At 65.6% G+C, this 23,560-nt stretch overlaps 1 protein-coding gene across 1 annotated transcript; it reads left to right on the forward strand.

Annotated features, from left to right (window-relative positions):
* Positions 1–2,567: 2,567 nt before the first annotated feature.
* Positions 2,568–22,089, forward strand: GNA11 (G protein subunit alpha 11). Its single transcript, XM_023646411.2, has 7 exons — positions 2,568–2,756; positions 12,560–12,744; positions 14,792–14,946; positions 15,458–15,586; positions 18,105–18,234; positions 18,311–18,464; positions 19,816–22,089. The coding sequence occupies exons 1-7, from the start codon at positions 2,621–2,623 to the stop codon at positions 20,004–20,006; spliced, it is 1,080 nt and encodes a 359-aa protein (XP_023502179.1). The 5' UTR covers positions 2,568–2,620; the 3' UTR covers positions 20,007–22,089.
* The last annotated feature ends 1,471 nt before the right edge of the window (positions 22,090–23,560 follow it).

A 23,560-nucleotide genomic window follows, 5' to 3' on the forward strand; every position in this document is an offset into this window, starting at 1 on the left:
CATTTTGCAGATGGGGATCAGGCCCGGGGAAGGGAAGTCACCCGCCTGCAGCCCACACCAGAGGAGGCAGCCGAAAAAAGATCATGTGCCGAGGGTCACGTCCTGCCTGAGGAGGAGGTGACGGCGTCGAGGGACAGGAGCAGAGAACGGAAGAAAGTACAAGGAGTCTTTTTTCTCCAGAGGAAGAGAAGAAGCACCTGGGAGAGCTGGGTTCCTTCATCGACTTGACAAACATTTATCAAGCGCCCATGGAATGCCAGGTTCTGTTTTAGGGCGTGGGGACTCCACAGAGAACGAGGTGGACAACATTTCCCACACGCGTGGAGCTCACACACGTGAATGATCTACTCCACGCCTCACTGTGCAGCGTGGCACTTGGCACACGGGAGGGAGTGTCACCAGAGGAGGGAAGAGGCCCGGGGCTCCACGCTGGACGTGGGGGACCCCGTGGTGACCGACACACGCACGGTCACTGCCCACAGTCTGGTGGTCGACAAGGACAGCAAACAACTCCAACAGAAAACAACTCATCCATCCTTTCCTTGAAACTTTATTGAGCACCGACTGTGTACCAGGCCCGGTTCTAGCTGCTGCAGTGATGGAGACAGACAAAGACACCTTGTATTCTGGGTAAATGAGTAAAGAGATAAAGAGGATGACTTCGGCCGTGAAAGGGGCTGTGGGGCAAATCCGGTGGGTGGTGACGGGGGTGGGGACGTTCAAGCCCGAGCCACAGTGGTTTTGTTCAGTTTCCCCGGTTGTGGGTTCGTTGCACAGTGGAGCGTCTGTCTGTCTGTGGGGGGCCCAGGAGCCTCGGCTGCGGGTCCCGCTGGGGCGGGAACAGAAACCCCGAAGGCGAGAGGTTCAAGGAGCGAATCTGCCTGCATTCCCCGTCGACTAATAAAGGCAGACTTTGACCCCCTCGTCCCTTATCTGGGGACACGGGACTGTGGCATGTCAAGGTGCAGGGATGGGACCTGGGTAGGGCCGGGTGGGGAGGGGAGTGGGGGTCCCGCTAGGTCGGGGCTGGCAGAGGTGCCAGGAGGGGAGAACAAGAAACGGTTTCCGGGTCCGTGAAACGGGTTTCCAGGACCAGGAACACTCCAGGCCCTTTCATTATTTTTCTATCATTTCCTACGCATTAGTTGAGCACCTCCTGTGTGTCTGGGACTCGTTCTAGGTCTTTCTGGAAGAGGCCAGAGAGTATCTGTTTCAGGGCTGTCTGCAATGACTCAGCTCGGGCCTCGCAGCGTGCAAGCGGCCGAGCTCCACAGCGAAATGGACGGGGATGGCCATGTTCTGATAAAACCCACCAGGCAGTAGGTTGGTTTAAAGGGCTCATGGCAATGCTTGGTATACAGTAGGCACTCCATAATGCTTGTGCCCTGTCTGATATATAGCAGGAATCACATTAATTCTTGGGCCATGCCCAGTATACAGCAGGCACTGTATTAATACTTTAGCCCTGTCTGGTATATAGCAGGCATTACATTAATGCTTGTTCTCTGCCTGGAATACAGCAGGTGCTACCTCATGCCTGGTGCATGCCCGGTTTACAGTAGGCATCCTACAAAGGTATATTTCCTGCCTGGTATACAGCAGGCAGTGCATCAAAGCGTGGTCCATGCCTACTATACAGCAGCAGACACTGCATTAATGCTTGGCCCATGCCTAGTAAACAGCAGGCAGTGCATCAATGCGTGGTCCATGCCTAGTATACAGCAGGCACTGCATTAGTGCTTTAGCCCTGTCTGGTACACAGCAGACGCTGCATGAATGCTTAGTCCCTGCCTGTTAGGTGGTAAGTACTGCATTAAAGGCTGGTGCATGCCTGGTATGCAGCAGGCACTGCATTAATCCTTGCTCCATACGTGGCCTAGAACAGGCGCTGCATCAGTCCTGGCCCCGGGCCTGGTATGCAGCAGGCCTTCCATTAATGCTCGTCCCAAGAATGGTAGAGCGGAAGGCTCATTTCCGGGCAGGCAGTGCCAGGACGGCCCGGGAGACCGCGAGGGCCGGTCCCCCCTGGGTCTCGCGCAGGGCGGGGGTCTCCCGGCCCCGCGACCGCCTCGGCCGGGCGCGCGCCTCCCGCTCCGGGGCCGAGCGGGGCCGAGCGCGGCCGAGCGGAGCCGAGCGCCTCCGAGCCGGCCGGCGGAGTCCGCCACATTCCCACAATCCCGGGCGGCCCCGCCCGGCTCCCGGCCGCGCGTCCCCCAGCCCACGTCGGCGCAACCTAACCCGCGGGCGCGCCCGGCTCGCCCCGCCCCGCCCCGCCCCGCCCGCCGCTAGTCCCGCCCCCGCGGCGGCGCGCGGGCCGCCGCCCCCTCCCATTGGCTGCGCCGCCCGCCCGTCGGCGCCGTCCGCGCGCGGGTTAGGTTGTGCGGCGCTGTCGCTCGGTCGGCGGCTGCGGTTGGCGGCGGCGGCGGCGGCGGCTGCGCGGGCGGAGGGCGGCCGGGCGAGAGAGCGCGGCCGAGGAGGACCGGCGCTCGCAGGCGGCCGAGCGGACCGGCCGGCCGGGGGCCGAGCGCCGAGGCCAGGCGGGCGCGGCCGGCGGCAGCGGGCAGGGCGGGCGGGGGGCGGCGGGGGCGGCGGGGGCGGCCGGGCGGCCGGGGCCGGGACGATGACTCTGGAGTCCATGATGGCGTGTTGCCTGAGCGACGAGGTGAAGGAGTCCAAGCGCATCAACGCCGAGATCGAGAAGCAGCTGCGGCGGGACAAGCGCGACGCCCGGCGCGAGCTCAAGCTGCTGCTGCTTGGTGAGTGGCCGGGCCTGCGGGCGCACCGGGGCCGATCCCCGCCCGGGCTGGACACGGGGGCCGATCCCCGCTCGGGCTGGACCACGATCCTCGCTCTAGCTGGACCCGGATCCCCACCCGTGCTGGACATGGGGACCGAGTCCTGCCCTGCTGGACCCCAACCCCCGCCTGTGCTGGACGTGGGGGCCGATCCTCGCTCTGGCTGGATCCCGATCCCCGCCCGGGCTGGACCCCAACCCCCGCCCGTGCTGGTCGTGGGGGCCGATCCTCGCTCTGGCTGGACCCCAGTCCCCGCCCTGGCTGGACACGGAGGCCGGTCCCCGCCCAGGCTGGACCCTGATCCCCCTCCTGGGCTGGACATGGGGGCTGATCTCTGGCTAGGCCGGACCCCGATCCCATGCCCATGCTGGACACTGATCCCTCCCCAGGCTGGACACCAGTCCCTGCCTGTGTTGGACACGGGGGCCCCGATTCCTGCCCATGTTGGACATGGGGGTCCGTCTCCACCCATGCTGGACAGACCTCTGCCCGTGCTGCCCCCACCCTGAGTCTGAATTGTCTACAGTGGGCCCTGGGGCCTCAGGTCAGCCCCTACATGTGCTGTCCATAGCAAGGCCTCAGTTTCTATGGGGTCAGCGCCCACCTGTGTTGTCCAGCTCGGGGCCACAGGGTCAGGTGCCTGTGCCAGCCAGGTGGGGCCTGACCCTGCCCATGCTCTCCACCTCCAGAGCCCTTCAGTCTCTGCAGGGTCAGCTCCTGAGTGTCCTGTCCACATCAGGTCCCAGGTTCCTTCAGGGTCAGTCCATGTCTTTGCTGTCCAGGTGGAGTCCTTGGACCCCTAGGGGCCATCCCTTGCCTTTGCTGTCCAGGTGCAGTCCCTGGATCCCTAGGGGCCATCCCTTGTCTCTGCTGTCCAGGTGGAGTCTCTGGACCCCTAGGGGTCAGCCCCTGCTTCTCCTGTCGAGGTCAGGTCCGCAGAAGCCTGGAGGCTCTGTCCTCCGCCCCTCCTCATGTGACGACCCCCTCCGCACACAGGGCTGGCCCCTGTCCCTACTCCACTGAGTGTCCCGCCTTGCTGCTCCCTGCAGCAGTTCAGGACCAGCCCTCTGGGCTGCCATCCACACGGCGCCCCTCACCTCCCAGCATCCCATCTCTCCTCCCACCAGGTGGAGCCCTGTGCCCTCCAGCCCCGCTCCCTGCCCCCGCTGCCCTCCCCAGTGGGGTCCACCCCTTGGGGGAGGATGGCCTTCCCTCTCATCTCAGGTTTCGGTTTTAGCCAGAGGCCTGGCCGGGCAGACCCTGCAGGGGCCTCGAGGGTGTTCTGAACATCCCCGTTCCCTCTCCTGCGTCCTCTCCTTCCTCTCCTGGAGAAGATGCCGTGGTCTCCGTTGCCCCAAGGCACACCTGTTGCAGGGAGCCCGGCGGCCCAGCCGTGGGCACAGTGTTGTCACCCCAAATAAGGGCTGTTGAAGGCCTTAGCTTTGCTGTCAAAGGCAGCAAGGTCGTTTACAGAACAGAAACCCAGCCTGCCCTTCCGCTGAGCTCTGCGGGGCCTGGGCTGCAGGGATGGGCAGGCCTGCTGGGGAAGGGCGGGATGCTCGCTCGCGCTCAGAGTAGCCTCGGTGGGCCCGGGGCCCCATGGGAAGGGCTGTCACGGAGGGGGTACCCGCAGAACAGGGGAGGGTTTAGAGGCACTGAGTTTGATGGATGAGCGGCGTTGGGGGCCCTTTGTGGGGTGGCAGGTCTTGGCAGGAACGCACTGCTTCTCCCTCCCACAGGGACCCACCGGGTACTCGCCTTGATGAAATATCTTCTCTGGGTTTTTGTACATATGTTCTGATTTACCTAAAAGCTATGCACTTGGCCGTCTTTCCCAGACAGACAGGCGGGGAGTAACCTCAGAGCCTGGAGGGAGCCGGCAGTGGGCTTCTCCGGGTGGCACTCTGGTGACAGTGTGGCGCTGGCCGGCCTTGGCTGCGCGCGTGGACTTTATGTTGGAGCGCACTTTGGACATGACTGGCATCTTCACAGTATCACCAGCCGGCCTTGCCCAGGGCTGCGTGAGCCTCCAGCCTCCCCGCTGCCTCCGGAGCGCCCCCAGGCTGTAGATGGTGGTGGGGTTCAAGGATGCAGGTCAGCAGCCCGAGCTCCTGCAGCCTCGGTCTCTGCTCTCCCTGGGCTGGCAGGCCTGGCCCACATCCCACGGCCAGTGACCTATGCCCCCCTAGAGTCGGCTGCTGGAGCACCTGTGTCTGTGTCCCCCTCCTCCCCGTGTGACCCCAGACGGCACCCAACCCTCCCCCGCTAGCCTGCTCAGGGATTCCTGCTCCTGTCTCAGGAGCTCACGGGTCCAAAGTGAAGGTTTATGACACTAGGAGGACAAGCTGTAAATGCCGGGCCGAGGTCCAGGGGCCGCCCTGGCGCTGCAGGGTGTGGAGCCGCATCCCCAGCCCCACCCACTCCATGCCAGGAGCACCCCCACTGTGACCACCACTGATGTCCCCATGTGTCACTCGTGTCCCCTGGGGGCGGGATCGCCCCTGTCTGAGGCCCCTGCCTCGTGGTAGCACAGCGCAGACGTGTGTGGCAGAGCTGGTATGTAATCAGCGTGGATAGTCATGTCAGACATTTGTGAATGCTCGAGAAGCAATGGCTTTGTCGGGCCGCATGTGTGCGTGTGTGTGCACACTCAGGGCGCAGTGTGTGCACGCGTGCATGTGGCACACGCACCTTTATGGGTTCTGTGGTCTGGGCTGCGGCCTCGTTAACGTGTCGTCTGGTGGGAAGTAGGAGGGGGCAGCCCTGTCCGCAGTGCACACGCTGCCGCCAGCCTGGGGCCCGTGGACCTGGGGACCAGTGTCGCTACCCGTTTTTTTTTTTTTTTAAGATTTTATTTTTCCTTTTTCTCCCCAAAGTCCCCCGGTACATAGTTGTATATCCTTCGTTGTGGGTCCTTCTAGTTGTGGCATGTGGGACGCTGCCTCAGCGTGGTCTGATGAGCAGTGCCATGTCCGCGCCCAGGATTCGAACCAACGAAACACTGGGCCGCCTGCAGCGCAGCGCGCGAACTTAACCACTCGGCCACGGGGTCGGCCCCTCGCTCCCCCGTTTTACTGAAGAGAACCTGGGGCCGGGGCTGCAGCCCGTGGGGAGCCACTGGGGCCAGGGCCCCGGCTGCCTTCTGCCTCCATCGTCTCCTTTGCCGTCAGGTTTCGGTTTCTTGGCAGGAACCACCGAGGAGGCGCTTGTCTGTCCCTCGGCAGGGAGAGTGACGCCTTCCATGGGAAGCGCGTTCCTGGAGGCCCGCGGCCTGGGGTTTCTAAATAAAGCAGGGCGGCCGGTTGTCCGGGCTTCCTATCCTGCTGCATGGCCCCGAGGGGCAGGGACACGGCCGGAACCCGAGTGGGGTGTGGCAGCCGGCGGGAAGGGCGAGCCTCCCGGCCACTGGGAGAGTGGGGAGTGCCCTTGGGTGGCCTCGTCCACCCTGATGACCCTGGGGCTGCCACAGTTCCGAGGCCCCCGGGACGTTTCTCCCGTGCGTTGCTTTCTTGCTCTGAGGGTCTGCTCCCTGGGGTGCTGTCCCTGGACGCATGAGGATCTGCCTTCCCTCGGGTCCCTGCCCCAACCGGGATCACCCTGTCCCCTTGCTGGGGCTGTAGGGCTGGGCCCCTGCAAGGACTCCTGGTGAGGGGCAGTTGGTGTGGCAGGGGCCTCGCGGGTGTCGCGGGCTCGGGCTGGCCCTACACTCGGGCCGCGACCACAGCGGTGGTGCACTCAGGCGGGCCGTCCCCGCGCGGTGCCGAGCTGTCCTGGCCGCTGCGGCCGGGCCGGAGGAAGTGCTTTACTCTGATTTCTAACCACAGAAGGTTTCACTTTCTGATTTTTGTGGCGCAGCCATCCCCGGGCAGCCCCGTGAGCATGTCTGTGGCCTCGCTGCTCCTGGCGGGGGCTGGCGCGGCGGGCGGGGTCCGGGATGGAGCACGGACAAGAGCGCGGGCAGGAGGGGTGCCAGCCACGGTCCCTGCTCCGTCCCAGGTGGCGCTGGGTGCAGAGTCGGAGCCGGGCGGGGCGGGTCTGGTCTGGGGCTCCAGCCGAGCGAGTGGGCAGAGTGGACCGCAGTCAGGAGGAGCCGGCCTGTCTTGGGTCCCCCGTGGGGCCCTCCTTTCCCGCTGGGAGCTGTGGCCATTCACAGAGGAGGGTCAGGCTTGGCGGCCTGCTCGCCTGGGGTCCCCGAGTGGCGACAGAGTGGGGCGTCTCCGCGGGCTGTGGGAGCGCCCATGTCTGTCCTGGAGGAGCGCGAGCTGCTCCCAGCACCGGCTCCCGGCTCGGGCTGGCCGGTGGGCACTCAGTGCAGCTGCTCACGGTGTTGCCAGCTCCTGGGGCAGGGCCTGTGGGCTCCCTGTGCCTCCCTGCCGGTCCCTCCACCGCCCCCCACCTTGGGGTCCTCGCACCCCACGGCCGGGGGCACAGCGCTGGGCAGGCCTCAGAGAGGTTTGCTGAGTGACTCTGATTTGCTTGCTGAATTTGCTTCCCCCGGGGAACGGGAGTGACTTGGTGTCCTCACAGTGCGCTTGGACGTGAGGCCCCCTGCTCAGGCGGGCCCCGTGCCCCTGGCCTGTGGCCTTCGGCTCCCATGTGTCTGCAGATGGGGGCTCCAGGGCACAGCTCCCAGCTGGGTCCCTCCTCAGGCCTCCTGTCGGGCTGGGATGGCCCCGGGTGGCCAGCGCAGTGGTGGGACCCTGGTGATCAGGCCATGTTTTCCAGCCTCGTCTTCCTCGTCTGTCTGGGGGGAACGATGCCCCTACCTATGGCTTTGTTGTAGGACTGAAGGTGAGGATGCCAGCCATGCACTAGGCACACAGTAGGCAGTCTTTGCACACAGTAGGCCCTCAGCAAGTAGGAGAAGCTGTTTTGTGTTTTGTGTTTTGTTCCTACTGGAAGCTTTGCGCATGTTCCTATTTAAAAGCTGTGGAACAGCCTTAGGAGGGAGCTAGCCAGGACGAGCTAGAAAGTGCCAGAAGGTGCTGGATTGGGGTTTCTGGCCCCACGTGACTCCCGAGCCTCTGTTTTCTCTTCTGTGAAATGGGAGACTCGTGCTGATTTTTTTAGGACTAGTCTGAGGGTTAACGAGGTGATGGTTGTGAAGCTGGGGAATGCCACCTCTCTTGTTCCTTTTATTCCAACACGCTGTCCACACGGGTCAGCGGGTCCCTCTGCCGCTGGGCGGGGTCTCCCTGCCCCACAGCAGGGTCTCCGAGCTTCAGCCGTCTCGTTGCCCGCTCTGACCCCCAGCACCTGGAGGGTGCTGTGCGTGGTGGGCGCACCTTGAGCACCGTCAGAGGAGCGGCCCCGGCTGGGCCTGGTGGACACTGCTGTGGCAACCGTCCTGTCGGTGTGCTCTGGGACCTCAGTCGGGGCGTAGAGCTGGAGGGGATGAGAGGTGACAGGTCAGACCCGCATGGAGGCCCGGGGGGCGGGAGTTTGGGAAGCAGGTCTGGGTTCTGAGGCCCCGTGGAGATGTCCGTGAGCTGGGCAGCGGGTGCGGTCTGTGCCCAGGCCCCAGGCCCCGGCCCTGCCAACGCACCTGCAGCTGAGCTGGACGGCGGGGTTGGGCAGGATGGGGGGCTCACACCAGGCCCCTGACCCTTGGGGGCGTCAGGAAGGGCTGCAGCACGGCCCAGTACATAGGGACACAGTGGGCTCAGAAGGCACGTGGTGGGTGAGGGACGCCCGCCAAAACCTCACAGTCGCAGCAGGCGTGGGGCCCGGCCGAGGGGCGGTGGGTGTCGGCACTGGGGGGCCCGGGCAGGGGACAGCAACCCTGTGCCGGCCCCAGCCCACTTTGGCCTGGAGTGGAGATAAGACGACGTGACGAGTCCAGAGGTCCATGCCATCACCGCCCGTGGCTTCCCGTCGCCTCGGGGCAGCAAGCTCTCACCTCCTTCCTGTGCTGTCGGCGCCCGCTGGTGCCTTTCTGTCGCTGGGCCCTCGGCTGGCTGAGGAGCACTTCCCCCAGGGCACCTGCCTTTTCTCACGGCCCTGAGTGATGGTCGTAGCAGAACAAGGAGAGACAGATGCCCTGGGGGCGGGGGGAGGGGTTGGGGGACCTGTGGTTGTGAGGCCAGGAGACCCGAGTCTGTTGAGATCCGACAGTTACCTGCTGTGTGACCTCAGTGAAGGAAGGAAGGAAGGAATGAATGAATGAGTGGGGCTGGAAGTTTGTCATCGTGGTTCTCGGCTGCACGCGGGTTTGGCATTTTTTCCATCACCTGCAAGAGGTCGGTGCCCTGTCTTTGATCTCAGGCCATTGACACAGCTCGAGGTCCGTCCTGGGTTCGGGCTGCATTGCCAGGACTCTAGGTCTGGGCAGGGCCGTCACCTGGGCCTCCCCGCCTTCTGGGGGTTCCCGTGGTTGTGGACAGCCAGGCGGCAGCCACGGGCCCCACTGTGGACTCCAACAGTCGCGTTCTCGTCGCCAGGTCGTGGCCAACTTCCTGCCCTGCCCTCCTCTCCCCGACACTGAGAGGGTGTCCGCAGACCCGCTCCCCCATCCCCCCTTCTGCTGGCCTGGGTCTTGGCTGGAGGGGGGCCGGTGCTGCCTCCTCCCCTGCATGCGCCTTCCCTCCGCGTGCCGCCTCTTCCCCAGGTCCTCACCGAGGTTGGACTGGGAGTGTGCCCAGAGGGTGTCCTGCAGGCTCCCAGGCCGGCCCTGTCCCCGCTGTCCCCGCCCCGTGCTGGAGTGCGACCTCCGACCCCTGGGCTGGACCCCAGGTGCTCCTGTTCCTGGAGAAATGACCAGTCAAGCCCGGCCCCAGCACGGGGGACGTGTGGGGGACGCGGACAGAGCCGGCTTGGTGGATGGGACTAAGTTCATTCTGAGAAAGCGTGCGCAGCGCCTTCTGGAGCTGGGCCTGGGCGGGGGCTGGGGCGCAGGCCGCAGGCAGAACCCCTCGAGAGGGGACAGGGGACCGCAGGCCTCACAACGGTGACTGGGCAGCGGCCTCTGGAGCAGAACCAGTGGGGCGCTGGGGGGGCTGTGACTGTGGTTTCCGCGGGGGGCCAGTCATATGGGGCCGATGGGGTGGCTCCTGTCCTCAGGGGCGTTTCTGGGAAGCGACGGTGGAGGGGGTCAGGGGCCTCGGACGTGGACTTGGGGTCCGCCTGCAGCGCGGAACTGGAGCCGCCCGGCTTCCTCATGGGGAGGTGTCTCGTGCGCTTGTCCCTCAGCGTCCCCACCTGTGTGGGCGCAGACCCACCGCCGCCCTCTGTGTGAATGTCGCCAGCACCTTGGGGACCCACGACCCACCAGCCCGCAGCAGCCCCTATGTCCTCTCACCCTGCAGCCTCGTCAGCTCAGAAACATTCCCTGAACGGAGCCTTGCGCTGTCCAAGCCCCGGGGCGGCTTTTTCCTCTCATTCCCGGAGGCCATCGGGCTGCTGTGTGTCCACATGCGGCAGCTTGTCATTGCTGAGTGGCGATTGTGGTACAGAAGGCACAGATGGCAGCCATCTGCCAGGGGAGGCCATTCGGGCTGATGCTACGGTCTGGCAGTTACATGTGAACCTGTCCCGGGTTGTGTGCAGGTGTCTCGTGTCGCGTTGCTTCGCTCAGGCCGGTGTTGGCGGAGCTCAGAGCCTAGGCGGCCGTGCCCTGTGCTCTGCGTGGTTGGGAGCGAGTGGGGTCTGCGTGGCCAGGGCGAGGCCTGACCAGGGGGCTCGAGCGCCCTTGCTGTTTGGGGCCTGTTTTTCTCCTGGCGGGCAGCTGGTGGAGCCTGTGAGACCACATCTGTTGGTGGTTCGTGCCAGGGCGGGCAGGATGCACTGGGGCCGCAACACTGGGGCTGGGTGAGCAGCCGGTTCCCGATGGGCCTCCAGCCCAGAGACCCCGCTGGGCAGGTGGACACTGTGGGGGCAGCTGAGTTGCACATGGCGGCAGGCCGTTTCACAGGTGGCTGTGTGAGGACAGCACCGAGGATGTGGGTGCAGCTCGGGCACATGCGTGGTGGGCAGAGGCTGGGCCGACTCAGGGTGGTGAGGATGGGCCTGAGCAGCGGGATGGGGCACATGTGGGGGTCCGGAGTCCCCAGAAGGGGCCACTGGGTTCAGTCTGTGAGCGAGTGGCCCCCGCGGGGGCATTGAGTGGGGGTCTCAGGCAGTGTGTTCTTAGAGTTCAGAAGTTGTCCCTTGCTGTGTGGTGAAGTCGCTCCAGAACTCGGTAGCTTGAAACCACACAATTATCTCTCAATTTCCGAGGGTGAGGAACCTGGGGGTCCCAGCTGGGGGTCTCTCGTGGGGTTGAGGTCAGGCTGTTGTCCAGGGCTGCCTCATCTGAAGGCTCGACTGGGGCTGGAGGAGCCACTTCGGAGCTGGTTCCCCTGTGTGGCTGTTGGTGGAGGCCTCGGGTCCTCGCTGCGTGGGCCTCCCCACAGCACAGCGCTGCCTCCCGTGGTCAGGGGTCCAGAGCGCCAGGAGGAAGCGCCTGCCATGTGTCACCTCGTCCCGGAAGTGATGCGTATCGTTCGCCATGTTCTGCTGGTTAGGACGGGTCCCCGGGGCAGGCGGGCTCGAGAGGAGTCGGGCTGTGCCTCTGGGACGAGGCAGGTGTGTGGACGTGTTGGAGACGGCTGTGGCTGCCGGCCCGTGCGCAGGGCGGATGGGGGTGGGAGACGGGTTTGCTGCTCATGGCGGGAGGCAGTGGTCCTTGACCGGGGGTGGCAGGGGGGAGGGTGGGCGGGGAGAGGCTGAACAGGAGGGGCCCCAGCAGCGTCGGTGCTGGTGCGGGATTGGGGTCCCCAGGACCCCGAGTCGCACGGGAGGCGTTGAGACTGCGGCTCATCGCGAGCTGGGATGAGGACACAGCCGGCCGTGTGGCCCCTTGTCTCACGGTTTCCAGCCCGACGCTCTGGGCCCCTCGATCCTGCGAGGCAGCCGACCACCATGCCCCCCTCAGGGTCAGCGTGCCCGCCTGGAAGGGCCTCGGGAGGTGGTGTCCCCTCACTCACGGAGGGAGAGCGGGGCCCAGCAGGGGTCAGTGATGTGATCGTGCCCACTGGGGCGGAGGGGAGAGAGTGGATGCGCGGGAGTGGCGAGCCGGGGGGCCTCTGGGGGGACCTGGGACGTGGGGCTCGGGGTCGTCCGGGTGCCGTGGTCACGCTGGGTGCAGCCGGGGGCTCAGCGGTGGGTGGCTGATGTGGGGCAGGGTTCCAGGTTCGGGGCTAACGAGGAAGGAGCCTTTGGGGATCGTGGGGTGACGATATGGTGCCCTGGGACTCGATCTGGCCCTCGAACCGCGTGGCCTTCGATGCGGCTGCCAAGCCCCTGCCCCGGAGGACAGTGCTCGGGCGGCTCTCGCGGTGGAGGAGCGGCCCGGGTCAGGGGAGAGGCGCTCAGGTCAGGCTCGCTTGTCCCGGGGGCGCGGGAAAGCATGGAGCGAAGGCCACAGAGAGGGACTGGAGGCGCGACTCTGAGGGTGGTGGCACTCCCACCTGGGGAGGGTCTCAGCCTTTCGGCCTCTGCGTCCTCCTCTGCAGCCCTGTCACCTCCAGACGTGGCAGCTCCAGTCGCTGTGACCGGCAGGCAGTGGGGGCGCAGACGCCGCGCTTCCTTTCTCTGGGCCTCAGTTTCCTCTCGTGCAGGACGCGGTGTGCTGGAGGAGGAGGAGGTTGAAGGCGGGGACACACTTTGCAGGGCGGCTGCCCGCTGGACGGGTGCGCCCCACGCCCCCTCCGAGGGCGGCTGAGCCAGGGGCGCGGAGGGCGGGTCCTGGCGCCGCGCTCACCTGCCCGCCCCGCGTGCGTCCGCAGGCACCGGCGAGAGCGGCAAGAGCACGTTCATCAAGCAGATGCGCATCATCCACGGGGCCGGCTACTCGGAGGAGGACAAGCGGGGCTTCACGAAGCTGGTGTACCAGAACATCTTCACCGCCATGCAGGCCATGATCCGCGCCATGGAGACGCTGAGGATCCTGTACAAGCACGAGCACAACAAGGTGAGGCGCGCGCGCGGCCCCGCCTCCGGCCCCGCCCCTGACGGCCTCCGGCCCGCCACGCACTGCCTCTGGAGGCCACTGGCCTCCGTGCCGGGCGTGTCCGCTTGACCCCAGACTCCCTGCCACGCAGCTGTCAGCAGCCCATGTGGCAGACGGGGGTGCCGGGCCCTGGTAGCCGCCCCCGGGCTGGGCAGTGCGAGCTCACCTACTGGTTTTGGCCCCCTCAGAGGGCCACACTATGTCTGATCCTCTGGGTGACCCCTCATGGCAGGGGGTACTTCTCTCCTGTGTTCTATAGTAACAGCTTTATTCAGATAAAATTCTCACATCATACAATTCGATTAGAGGGCCGAATTCCCTGGTTTTTAGTGCATTCACAGAGTCGACATTCCGTCACCCTAAGAGGAAGCCCCGTCCCCACCAGCAGTCACCCCCACCCCCTCCCCAGCCCCTGGCCCCCACGAGCCCGCTCTCTGTCTGTGGATCTGCCTGTTCTGGACGTTTCCCGTCCATGGGATCACACGCCGTGTGTCCTTCTGTGTCTGCTTCTCTCCTTGAGCGTTGTGTGTGCAGGTCTGTCCACGTGCAGCTGTGTCAGGGCCTCGCTCCTCTTCATGGCTGCGTAATATTCCAGTGTGTGGGTGGACATGCTGTGTCTGTTGACTGCCAGCAGACATCTGGTCGTGTCCACTTTTTGGCTCTTGTGAATCGTGCCTCAGTGACATTGGTGTGTGGGTGTTTGCACGCCTGTTCTCAGCTCCTGGGCGTGTATGGGGAGTGGAGCTGTGCCCCGTGGTGGCGGCAGTGCGCCCTCTGGGGGAGCCGCCCCCTGCTCGCCCAGCCAGCGCCCCTGGCCTCCCTGCTTTGCTCTTGTGGCTCTGTCCTCAGTGGCCCCTCACACACCAGACGTTGCGTCCGGCTGACATGTGGCGTGGAGTCCATTTTTGTTCAAATATGACTTACATGAGTCATTTGCTTTGAGGCTTAGGAAGGTCAATCTGCCAGGTTTCTGATGTGGCTCCGATTGGCGCCTTGCTTCCCTTTCCCCCACTTCACAGGGATCAGGGCACCCACAGGGCCAGGCACTGGGGGGGGGCCCCACTGGCCTGGCTGTGGGGCCCTGTGTGTGGGGCCCCTGGGGTCTGGTTGGTCCCATCTCTTCAGCCGAGGCCCCCCCAGAGGCTCACGGTGGGACACAGATCTCCATCAGCATCCAGAATGGGCGCACACCGCGGCCGCTTTCCTAACTCTGGCGTTAGTGATGCGCGGCTGCACCCTGCCATTTGCATATTGTCCTTGGTGGCTTTTGCTGCAGTGGCTGAGAGTGTGGCCTCTCTGGCCCTCCACAGAGCCAGGTCGCTCGTCCCCGATCTGCATGAAGCCGCGGTTAGTCAGCTTTCTGGGGCTGTCTGGCCCTCTGGGGCTGATTAAGCCGTGGGCCACTGGCCATTGAGTCCCGCTCCAGCCCCTCCCCGCCCATGGGTGGTCCCCTGGCCCCCAGCCCCCAGTCATCTCATTCCCACACAAATGACACTGTCACTTCAGAGATGACAAGGGTTCAAGGAGCTGTGTGCCAGGAAACGGGGGCAGAGACCAAAGGAGCAAGCCTCGTTTGTCACAGCAGCTCCCTGTGACTCGGTGTCCTCACTGTGACGGGAGCTGCCGGCGGTGCTGTCGGCTCCCTGTCCTGTTGGGAGGCTGGGATCTCCTCCCGGGGTCTTCGCCTGGTGGTTTTGTAGAGAGAGAGAGCTCACTCAGGTGTCTGTGTGCTCGTTCCCAGCCCCTGCCTGCTCCCACCTGCCAGAGCCGCCAGGGCAGCCCCCCACCCTGGGGACGCGGGGGCCGGGCGGGCCGCTCCCAGGAGCTGCCTGGCTCCTCCCCCTGAGGGACAGTGGCTGCTGGCGCCCTCGCTTCTTTCTGACACGTGTTCCCGGGAAGCTGGAGCCGATGGGCCCGACTCCGGCCGCCGGGGGCTGGGTGCGCGGCCGTGTCCCGGGGCCTCCGTGTGGCCAGGCCCCCGGTGAGCCTCTGCCCTCCCACCTCGCAGGCCAACGCGCTCCTGATCCGGGAAGTGGACGTGGAGAAGGTGACAACCTTCGAGCACCGGTACGTCAGCGCCATCAAGACGCTGTGGGCTGACCCCGGCATCCAGGAGTGCTACGACCGCAGGCGCGAGTACCAGCTCTCCGACTCCGCCAAGTAGTGAGTAGGGGCCCGGCGGGAGCGGGCGCGAGGGACATCCAGGGACCCGGGGTGGGGGACTGAGAGAGAACGTGGGCGCAGGCGTGGCACATGTGCTAGAGGAACGGAGACACCACGCTGGGGGCGCGGGCCATGTTCTGGAATCTTCTCTGGTGCCTGCGGCCTTTCTGTGAATCTGCAGCAGTTCCAGCCGAGGGGCCATCCCTGGAAGCCCCAGCCCTGGCCCTGGCCCCGCAGCGCCTGCTTGGGGTCCCTCAGACCGGCCTCTGACGGCCCAGCCTTCCCTGCTTGGCGTCCTTTGTGTCCCCAGAGACCCAGCCGCTGACCGGGTCCTTCCTCCCCGGTCGGGGGTGGGCAGGGCCCCACAGCGACCCCAGCGTCCTGTCTTGTCCGGGGGTGTTGGGCCGACTCAGACCCCGCCAGCGAGCACGGTGCTGTGCCCCTTGGACCGGCGGTGGCCGGGATGTGCCCGGGCAGCTGGCCTGAGCGCGCCCGTCCCACTGTGTTGCAGCTACCTGACGGACGTGGACCGCATCGCCACTCTGGGCTACCTGCCCACCCAGCAGGACGTGCTGCGGGTGCGCGTGCCAACCACGGGCATCATCGAGTACCCTTTCGATCTGGAGAACATCATCTTCAGGTATCTGCGCGTGGCTTCCTCGGGGGGCGGCTGGCGGCCTGGGGCTCTGCGAGCTGGCGAGGCCGTTGGTCCCCCAGACCCCGAGGCCCTGTCGTGGGGCAGCGGAAGGCTCCTTGGCCCCCGGGCTTTGCTGTCAGGGAGCTTCTGGTCCAGGAGGAGAGAAGACTTGTAAACAGTGACTGTCACTGAGTGTTAGCGGAAGCCCTGCCTGGGTGGCCGTGACCTCGAGGGGTCGGGGGCTGGCCGGAGGGGCCTGGAGGCTTGGGCGGGGCCTGTGCAATGGGGCCGCAGCAGGGAGGGTGCCGGTGCGTGTGCGGATGGGGGGTGGCCCAGAGTCCCGGCCAGAGCAGGGCGTGGCGGAGGGAACCTGAAGGCCCCCAGGGACCCATGCAGAGCCAGGTGACGGGGCTTCCGGGCCGCTGTGCCTCTCAACATGTTGTAAAAGGGACAAGCTCTCCCTCAGGGTCCAGTCCTGGCAGGTTGTGCGGCCGGAGTGGACTCGGTGCCGTCCCCGAGGACACGCACCCCGCCACTCAGCGAGGCCGCAGCTTGTCCAGAGCCGCTAGCGGCAAGGCCAAGTGTGGTCTCCTGGGGCGGCCACGACAGATGACCACAGACGGGCAGTTTCCACCCGCAGACATTTGTGCTCTCCCAGTCCTGGAGGCCGGAGTCTGAGATCGGGGGTCGCAGGGCTGGTCCTTCTAGACTGTGAGGGGGCGTCTGTCCCATGTCTCCCGGCTTCTGGGGTCCCTGGCAGTCCTTGTGTCCCTTGGCTTGTGGACGCGTCACCCCGATCTCTGCCTCCATCATCACATGGCCTCCCTGTGTGTCTGCGTCCACGTGTCCCTTATTCTCGTAAAGACCCCGGTCCTTGGACCAGGGCCCCCTCTCCAGCAGGGCTCATCCCAGCCAGTTACATCCGCCCTGCCCTGCTTCCATGTTGGCCGTTCCCTGTTCCGGGGGCACTGAATCTGGGGGACACCGTTCGGCCCCGTGCACTGAGGCGCAGGCTCTGGTGGGCCTGTCTCCCGGCCGTGACGCCTCCCTCGCTGCACTTGTCACGGGGCCTCCCCGGGCAGGGGCTCCTCCCACGGAGGCGGGCAGCTGTGCCGCTGGCCGCGGTCTCCTGCCCTGGAGCCTTGAAGCGCCCGCCCTGCCGGGGTCTGGGGAGTGTCTTGGGTTTGTTTCGAGGGTTTGTGTCCTCGCCCGAGACCTGCTGGGCCCCTGCTTCATGTGGGGGCTGCCTGTGCCCTTGTGTCCTGGTGTCCTGGGGTCCCTCACACGGTCTCGCCCTGCCTCTGCCCCAGTGCCCGTCCCTGCTCCCTCCTGGAGCTCAGGCAGTGGCGTCACCTCCTCCCGGAGGCCTTTCCCTATACCCCCGCAACCCCACTGAACGCGCCCACTGGGTGCCTGAGCCACACATGGCCTCCACTCCTCTGCCGGCATTGCCCCTCCTCCGGCCGCCCCTTCCTCCGGTCGTGTGTTCACAGAAGGCAGGCTGGGGGCGCCGGCACCGAGCTCGTGGCCCGGCCCCAGTGCGAGCCCGGCCGGCACTGACTGATGGCGTGGTCGCCCCGATGCGTGAGGACATGAGCCTGGTCCCAAACAGGACCTGGTGTGGAGACTGCCCCTGGGGCCTGCGTTCTGGCCCCGTCCTGGGGAGGCTCACGCTCCAGAGGCTGTGGCCTCCGACCTCACGGCCCCGCTGGGTTCCCCAGACTGGCTGCTGCTGCTGGCTGGGCCTGGCGTCCAAGCACGGGGCCCTCGGCTGGCCACCACCCTCCTGGGGCTTCACAGTCACCCTGGCACACCTGCCGTCCACCCGCTCCTCCTGGTCGCTCCCTGAGAGCCCTGCAGGGCGATGGGCCTCTGCCGGCGTGCAGGCCGCCTGTGCTCCCCTGGGCGCCCCCGCCATGTCTATCCGAGCCCAGCCTTCCACTCGAGCTGCGGACGGGTGGCCATGGGGACCTCACCTCCTCAGGCTGGTGTTCGGGCCTGACCTCTCCATCTCCATTTTCCTTTTAAAAATAGAGCATCTCCCCTCATTGTGGAAAACTTAGGAAATTCACAAGTAGAAAGAAGAGCCCCCATAGCTGCCCGTGACACTCAAGGCCCCCTTGTGTCTGTGCCTGTCGTCGGTATTCCGTACACGCAGCCCAAGAAGGGGACGAGCATTTGTGCCCCACAGCTGTCCCCTCGTGATGGCCGAGGCCCGTCCGTGGTGCCTGTCCCTCCGTTTGTCCAGCTGTTGCCATGGGGGAGCCCGAGACGGCTGTGGGGTCTCGGGTGCTGCCTGTTGCCCAGCGAGGGAGGGTGGGCCCTCTCAGGTCCCACTGGGGTCTGCGCTGCGCCCCCGGTGCTGTAGACGGGGCCCTTTCAGAGCAGTCGCGCCCCCAGGGGCGGCCCTGCACCCCTGCCGTTCCCGCCAGCGCTGGCCACTCCGGGGCCATGGCTCGTCGGGGGGAGGCCGTGTTGTGGGCAGCCCCAGCACTGATCCCCGGCGCTTCCGCCCCTGCAGGATGGTGGACGTGGGAGGACAGAGGTCCGAGCGGAGGAAGTGGATCCACTGCTTCGAGAACGTGACGTCCATCATGTTCCTCGTGGCACTCAGCGAGTACGACCAGGTCCTGGTGGAGTCGGACAACGAGGTGAGGGCCTGGGGCAGGGCGGCGTCCCCGCGGGGGCCCGGCGGAGGGGCCGTCACTCGCAGCCTTCCCTCCGCAGAACCGCATGGAGGAGAGCAAGGCGCTCTTCCGGACTATCATCACCTACCCCTGGTTCCAGAACTCGTCCGTCATCCTCTTCCTCAACAAGAAGGACCTGCTGGAGGATAAGATCCTCTACTCCCACCTCGTCGACTACTTCCCCGAGTTCGACGGTGAGCCCGGGGCGGGGGCCTGCGCGCGGCCGCGGCGTCCTCACCCCTCTGCCCCGTGCTCCCTGTGGGGCCCCCGCAGAACCAGGAGAAGGTTCTGGAGCCCCCACACCCTACCGGGCCTGTTGGGGAGGGCTGAGTGCTGGGTGTCTCCAGCGCATCCCTTGCCCTCTCTGGGCCTCAGCATCCTCATCTGCGAATCAGGGACGGCAGCAAGGAGGGTGTTTTTTGGGGTCCTCTGGAGGCCGGCAGCACCGTCAGTGCCCCAGGGAGCTCCCCGGGGCTCTGGGCCGCCTCTCGCCTCAGCTCGGTGCTGCTCCCGGGCCTCTGACGGGCAGAAAGGCCCGCCTGTCCCCAGGGGGTTCTGTCCTCGAGGGGGCTCTGGGCTCAGCACCACGCCGGGACACTCCCAGTCCCCACTCGGCAGCCTGTCCGCACGTGCCCATGGCCCGAGCCAGGAGTCCCCTTGGGCTCGGTGGCCCTGTGGGGAGGAGCGAGGCGCTGGAAACGAGGGCAGGGACAACACACCAGGACCGTGTCCTGACTGCTCCCTGGATGGCCCGCACTCCTCACGGGAGGCGAACAGCTCCCTGCAGACCCCCAGGCCCTTAGAGGAGCGGGGAGGAGGGATGGGGGTGGCAGGGCTGGGCCTGGGGACGGCTCCGGTGGGGTGCTCCTGTAGACCGGGGCCGGTGCTCTGAGGGGGCAGGGGGTCAGGAGTGTGGCTCTCGGCTCTCGCAGCCTCCTGGGTGGCGGGTGGCTTCCCCGTGGGGCTGAGCCGTAGGGAGTGGCAGGGGGTGATGCGCTGAGACCCCAGGGCGAGTGGGCTGGGCGGGAGGGAGGGTGGTGCGGCCATGCACGTGTGCACGTGTCTGCAGGTGTGCATGGCGGTGTGTGTGCACAGGGGTGTGTATGTGTGCAGATGCGTGGGCGGGGGTACCCGAGCGCATGGGTGCGGCGCCGGCCCTGTTTGGTTGTGGGTGTGTTTGGGGTGCGGCGTGAGCGCGGTCGGGGGAAGCGAGGCCGAGGAGGAGGGTCCGCTCCAGTGTGGAGGAGGTGGGAGCGTCCACGTGGGCAGCAGCAGCGGCCCAGGGGGCCGGGGCTGGGGGCCGAGGGCCGGGTGGGTGGGGATGGGCCGATGCCCTGAGTGGACCCCGGGGCGGACCCCCCACGCATGCGCACGTGCGGGAAGCTGCACCCAGCGGGGCCCCGGCTCAGACCCCGAAGCACGTGGCATAAACCGCGGGCAGCCGGCCCCGGAGCCGGGTGGGAAGCTGTCCCCGCGGGGCCGGGGGCCGGGGCCCGGATCCGGGTCCCCAGGCAGGGAGCTGTGCTCACCGCCCCGCCCCCCCAGGGCCGCAGCGGGACGCGCAGGCCGCGCGCGAGTTCATCCTGAAGATGTTCGTGGACCTGAACCCCGACAGCGACAAGATCATCTACTCGCACTTCACGTGCGCCACCGACACGGAGAACATCCGCTTCGTCTTCGCCGCCGTCAAGGACACCATCCTGCAGCTGAACCTGAAGGAGTACAACCTGGTGTGACCCCGGCGGCCGCGGAGGGAGACCGAGGGCCGGCGACAGGCCCCCCTCCGGCCGCGCGCCGGGCCGCCCGCCGCCCCGGCTCTGCCCACGGAGGAGACGGGTTTTTTTTCATATTTCTAACAAATGGTTTTTATTTCACAGTTATCAGGGGATGTACATCTTTGTTTCTACACGATTCGTGCAGCTTCTCACCTTTTGTCAGCCGCAAAGGCAGCCTTTTTCTGGCCTTGACTTGTGGCTCGCTTTTTTCTAAAAAAAAAAGAAAAAAAAAGGAAAAAGAATCAAAAAAGGAAAACGGAGACAAGTGGAGATGAGACCCGCGAGCGCCGAGCCCCGGCGACCCCAGGCCTGGCGCGGCCGCAGCCCCGGCGCCGGACTCCTGCCCCCTCCACCGCGGAGGGGCGCGCACGGACTCCGACTTCCCCCCCTTTTTTTTAAGTTATTGGCATCCTCGTGACGGACGCTGTGTTTTGCCCACCGGACTCCAAGAAGTGGGGGGGGTGGGTGGCTGGCGCCCCCCGCTGCCCACCCTGGGAAGTGCCTGACCATTATTTTTCTTTTCTTTTTTTTTTTTTTGCGGAAAAAAATGATGAGTACGCCCTGCGTACGCTCCACCGTGGAGGAGACGCCCCGGGCCCTGTCGCACCCCGTGCGGCCGCCCCATCCCCACCCCACTGCCGGGGCCCCGACCCCGGGGAGCCGCGGGGAGGCCCCTCGCTTGGAAGCGGCTTCCGTCGTGTTCCGTTTTGCAGCCCATTTGGGAAGAGCGATCGCGGGGCGGGGACGGTGTCGGGATATTCTCAGGTCTGTCCCTTAGAGGCGGGGCCGTGGCCTCCATCGCCCGGCCGTCGGGGGCGCCTCGGCCCGGGGGGTCTCCAGGCCTGGCCCCCCGCCCCGGCCACGCACTGAGCCAGAGCCGCGGGGCCGCTTCCTGGGGGCGCGGGGTGGCTCTTCACCTGGTGGAGACCGAGCACTACAGTGTTTTTGTTTTGTATGTGTGGGTTTTGTTTTTTTGCACAAACGGACCGGGAGGGGAACTGCCGGCGATGCCTTGGGCCCCGCGGCGCCGGGAGTGGCCGTGCGCGCCGCCGGTGCTGCGCCCGAGCAGGAAGGGGGCTCGTGGCCCTGGGGGCAGGCGGCGGGCAGGAGTTGCGGGCTGCGGCGTTCCTGGGGGTCAGACCGGGCCGGGGGCCCCCAGCCTCTCAGCCCGTTTCCCTTTGGCATCTCTGCCAAAAGGGTCCTTCTCGTGCCATTCTGTGCCGCCCCCCCAGGTGCGCCCGCAGTGGGGGGCAGATGGTGCTGCTGGCGGGGCCCCTCCGGTCCTCACGGGCCGGCCTCTCCGCGTCCTCGCGCCTCTCCAGGGCCCCGATCACAAGAAGGGACCAGGATGGGCTCTCCGGGGGGTGGCGTGGATGGGGAGGGGCCCCCAAGTATTAACTCTTCCCCGAGGTAGGCAGCGTGCCAAGCATCGCAGGGCCAACGCCGGGCGGACAGCAGGGCCCCCCACGCCCGGGCGCCGAGGCCGGTTCCGTGCCAACGCCAGCCGGGCCGGGGTCTCGGCCCCTCCCTCGCCCGGGGGGTGAGGCGGGTGGGTTTCTCGTTCTCCACCCTGTGAACTTCACCTCCATCGAGATTTCTCCGAGCGGCGACCTCCCTCCGGTCCTGTCTCCCCGCAGAAGGAAAGCCGCCGCCCGGGCGCCCTGGTCCCCGCCGGGGAGACATCCCAGTGCCAACGCCCCCGCCGCGCGGACGTGCTCCAGTCGGCCTTGTATATTACACAGTCCTGATTTCAGACGATTTAAACCCTTAACCTATTTAAAAAAAGAATATTATATAAAAATGCTGTTTTTAAACCTTTTGTCATTTGAAATGCATGTACTGTGCGTGCTGGGGGCGGGGCGCCATCCGCTCCATGCCAGCTTCCTGGGCCGGGGCCGCCCGCGACCAGGCCGGGGGGACTGCGGGCGCAGCGCAGCGTGTGGGGCCCTGACCCCTTAATCCAGGGACACCCGATGGAAATCGACTTTTCATATCTTTCTCCTGAAATGAATTGTTTTAAATTGGAATAAATTTTGTTCCTAAACGCTGCGGCCCCTTCTGGCGTATTTCCTTGTTGCTGGTGACAGGGGTGGGTGGGGGGCAGCGGAGGGGCCCTGAAGGTCCCCGGATGTCCCCTGGTCTCCCTGCGGTTGGCTGGGAACCCGCACCTTCAGGCTGCGATCAGCTCACGGGAGCCACGGCCACGCCTGCCCAGGGTGCGCCCCCCGCCCTGAGGGGCCCGTGCCTGCAGCATCCCCTCTCTGAGCTCCTCCTGGCCCCTGACTTCAGGTCCGTCTGTGTGTGCTGCGGGGCTGGAGCGCCCTGCGAGAGGCACCTCTGTGTTACGGGGCAGGGGCCTGAGATGAGGGACATGCTCCCTGTCGCCGATACCCTGGGAGACACACCCTCCCCCGCCTTCATGGCTAGAAACTGAAGAGGGTGAGCCAGGGGGTCTCTGCCGTCTTCCTTCAGTCGTGTGTTCCTTAAACAACTTTTTTCTAATTGTGGTAAAATAGACATAAAGTTTACCATCTTCGCCATTTTTCAGCGCACAGCTCAGCGGCATGAAACACATTCACACGGTTGTGCCACCATCCCCTCCATCCGTCTCCAGAACTTTCCATCTCCCCAAACGGAAGCTCTGTCCCCACGAAACGCTGACTCCCCACCCCTCCCCCAGCCCCTGGCCCCCCATCCACTTTCCGTCTCTGTGGCTGTGGCTCCTCTGCGGACCTCCTGTGAGTGGACCACACAGTGTGACCCTCTGTGTCTGGCTCACGTCACTGAGCATCACGTCCTCCAGGTCCCTCCACGCGGGAGCAGGTGTCAGGATCTCCTTCCTTTTCATGGCTGCGTAATATTCCAGGGTGTGGAGGGACCACACTGTGAGTGTTCATCACCCGTCCAGGGATACTCGGGTGCTTCCAGCTTTTGGCGGCTGTGAATCCAGCTGCTCTGCGCGTGGCTGGGCGAATAGCCCTTTGAGCCCCTGCCTTCGATTTCTTGGGGCAGACACACCTAGCAGTGGGATTGCGGGCTCACACGGGGATTTGATGTTTAATTTGTTTTGAGGAACCATCATCCTGTTTTCCGCCGCGGCTGCCCCACTGCACGTTCCCACCAGCCGTGCGCAAGGTCCCAACTTCTCCACATCCGCCTCCTGTTTGATGTACTCGTCGGTCAGCTGATAGGCCTTGAAGGCCCCCTGTGTGCCAGGCACTCTCCTAGCTGCTGCGGACACAGCCGCGGAGATAGCACTTAGCATCACGACTTAATCTATGAAGAGAAACAGCAGGGAAGGGCGACGGCGAGCAGTAGAGGCCACTTGAGACGGGCTGTTCAGGAAGGGCTTTTCTGAGGAGGTGGCATGTGAGTAGGAAGACTGGAAGAGAAGGGGCCGTGCTGTTACCTCAGGGAACAGCTTTCCAGGGAGAGGGCACAGCCAGTGCAAAGGCCCTGGGGCAGGCCCAGGCCTGGAGTGTGGGAGGAACAGCGAGGAGACCCGTGTGGCTGGA

Source organism: Equus caballus, chromosome 7 (assembly GCF_041296265.1).
Source record: "Equus caballus isolate H_3958 breed thoroughbred chromosome 7, TB-T2T, whole genome shotgun sequence".
NCBI classification, from domain to species: Eukaryota; Metazoa; Chordata; class Mammalia; order Perissodactyla; family Equidae; genus Equus; species Equus caballus.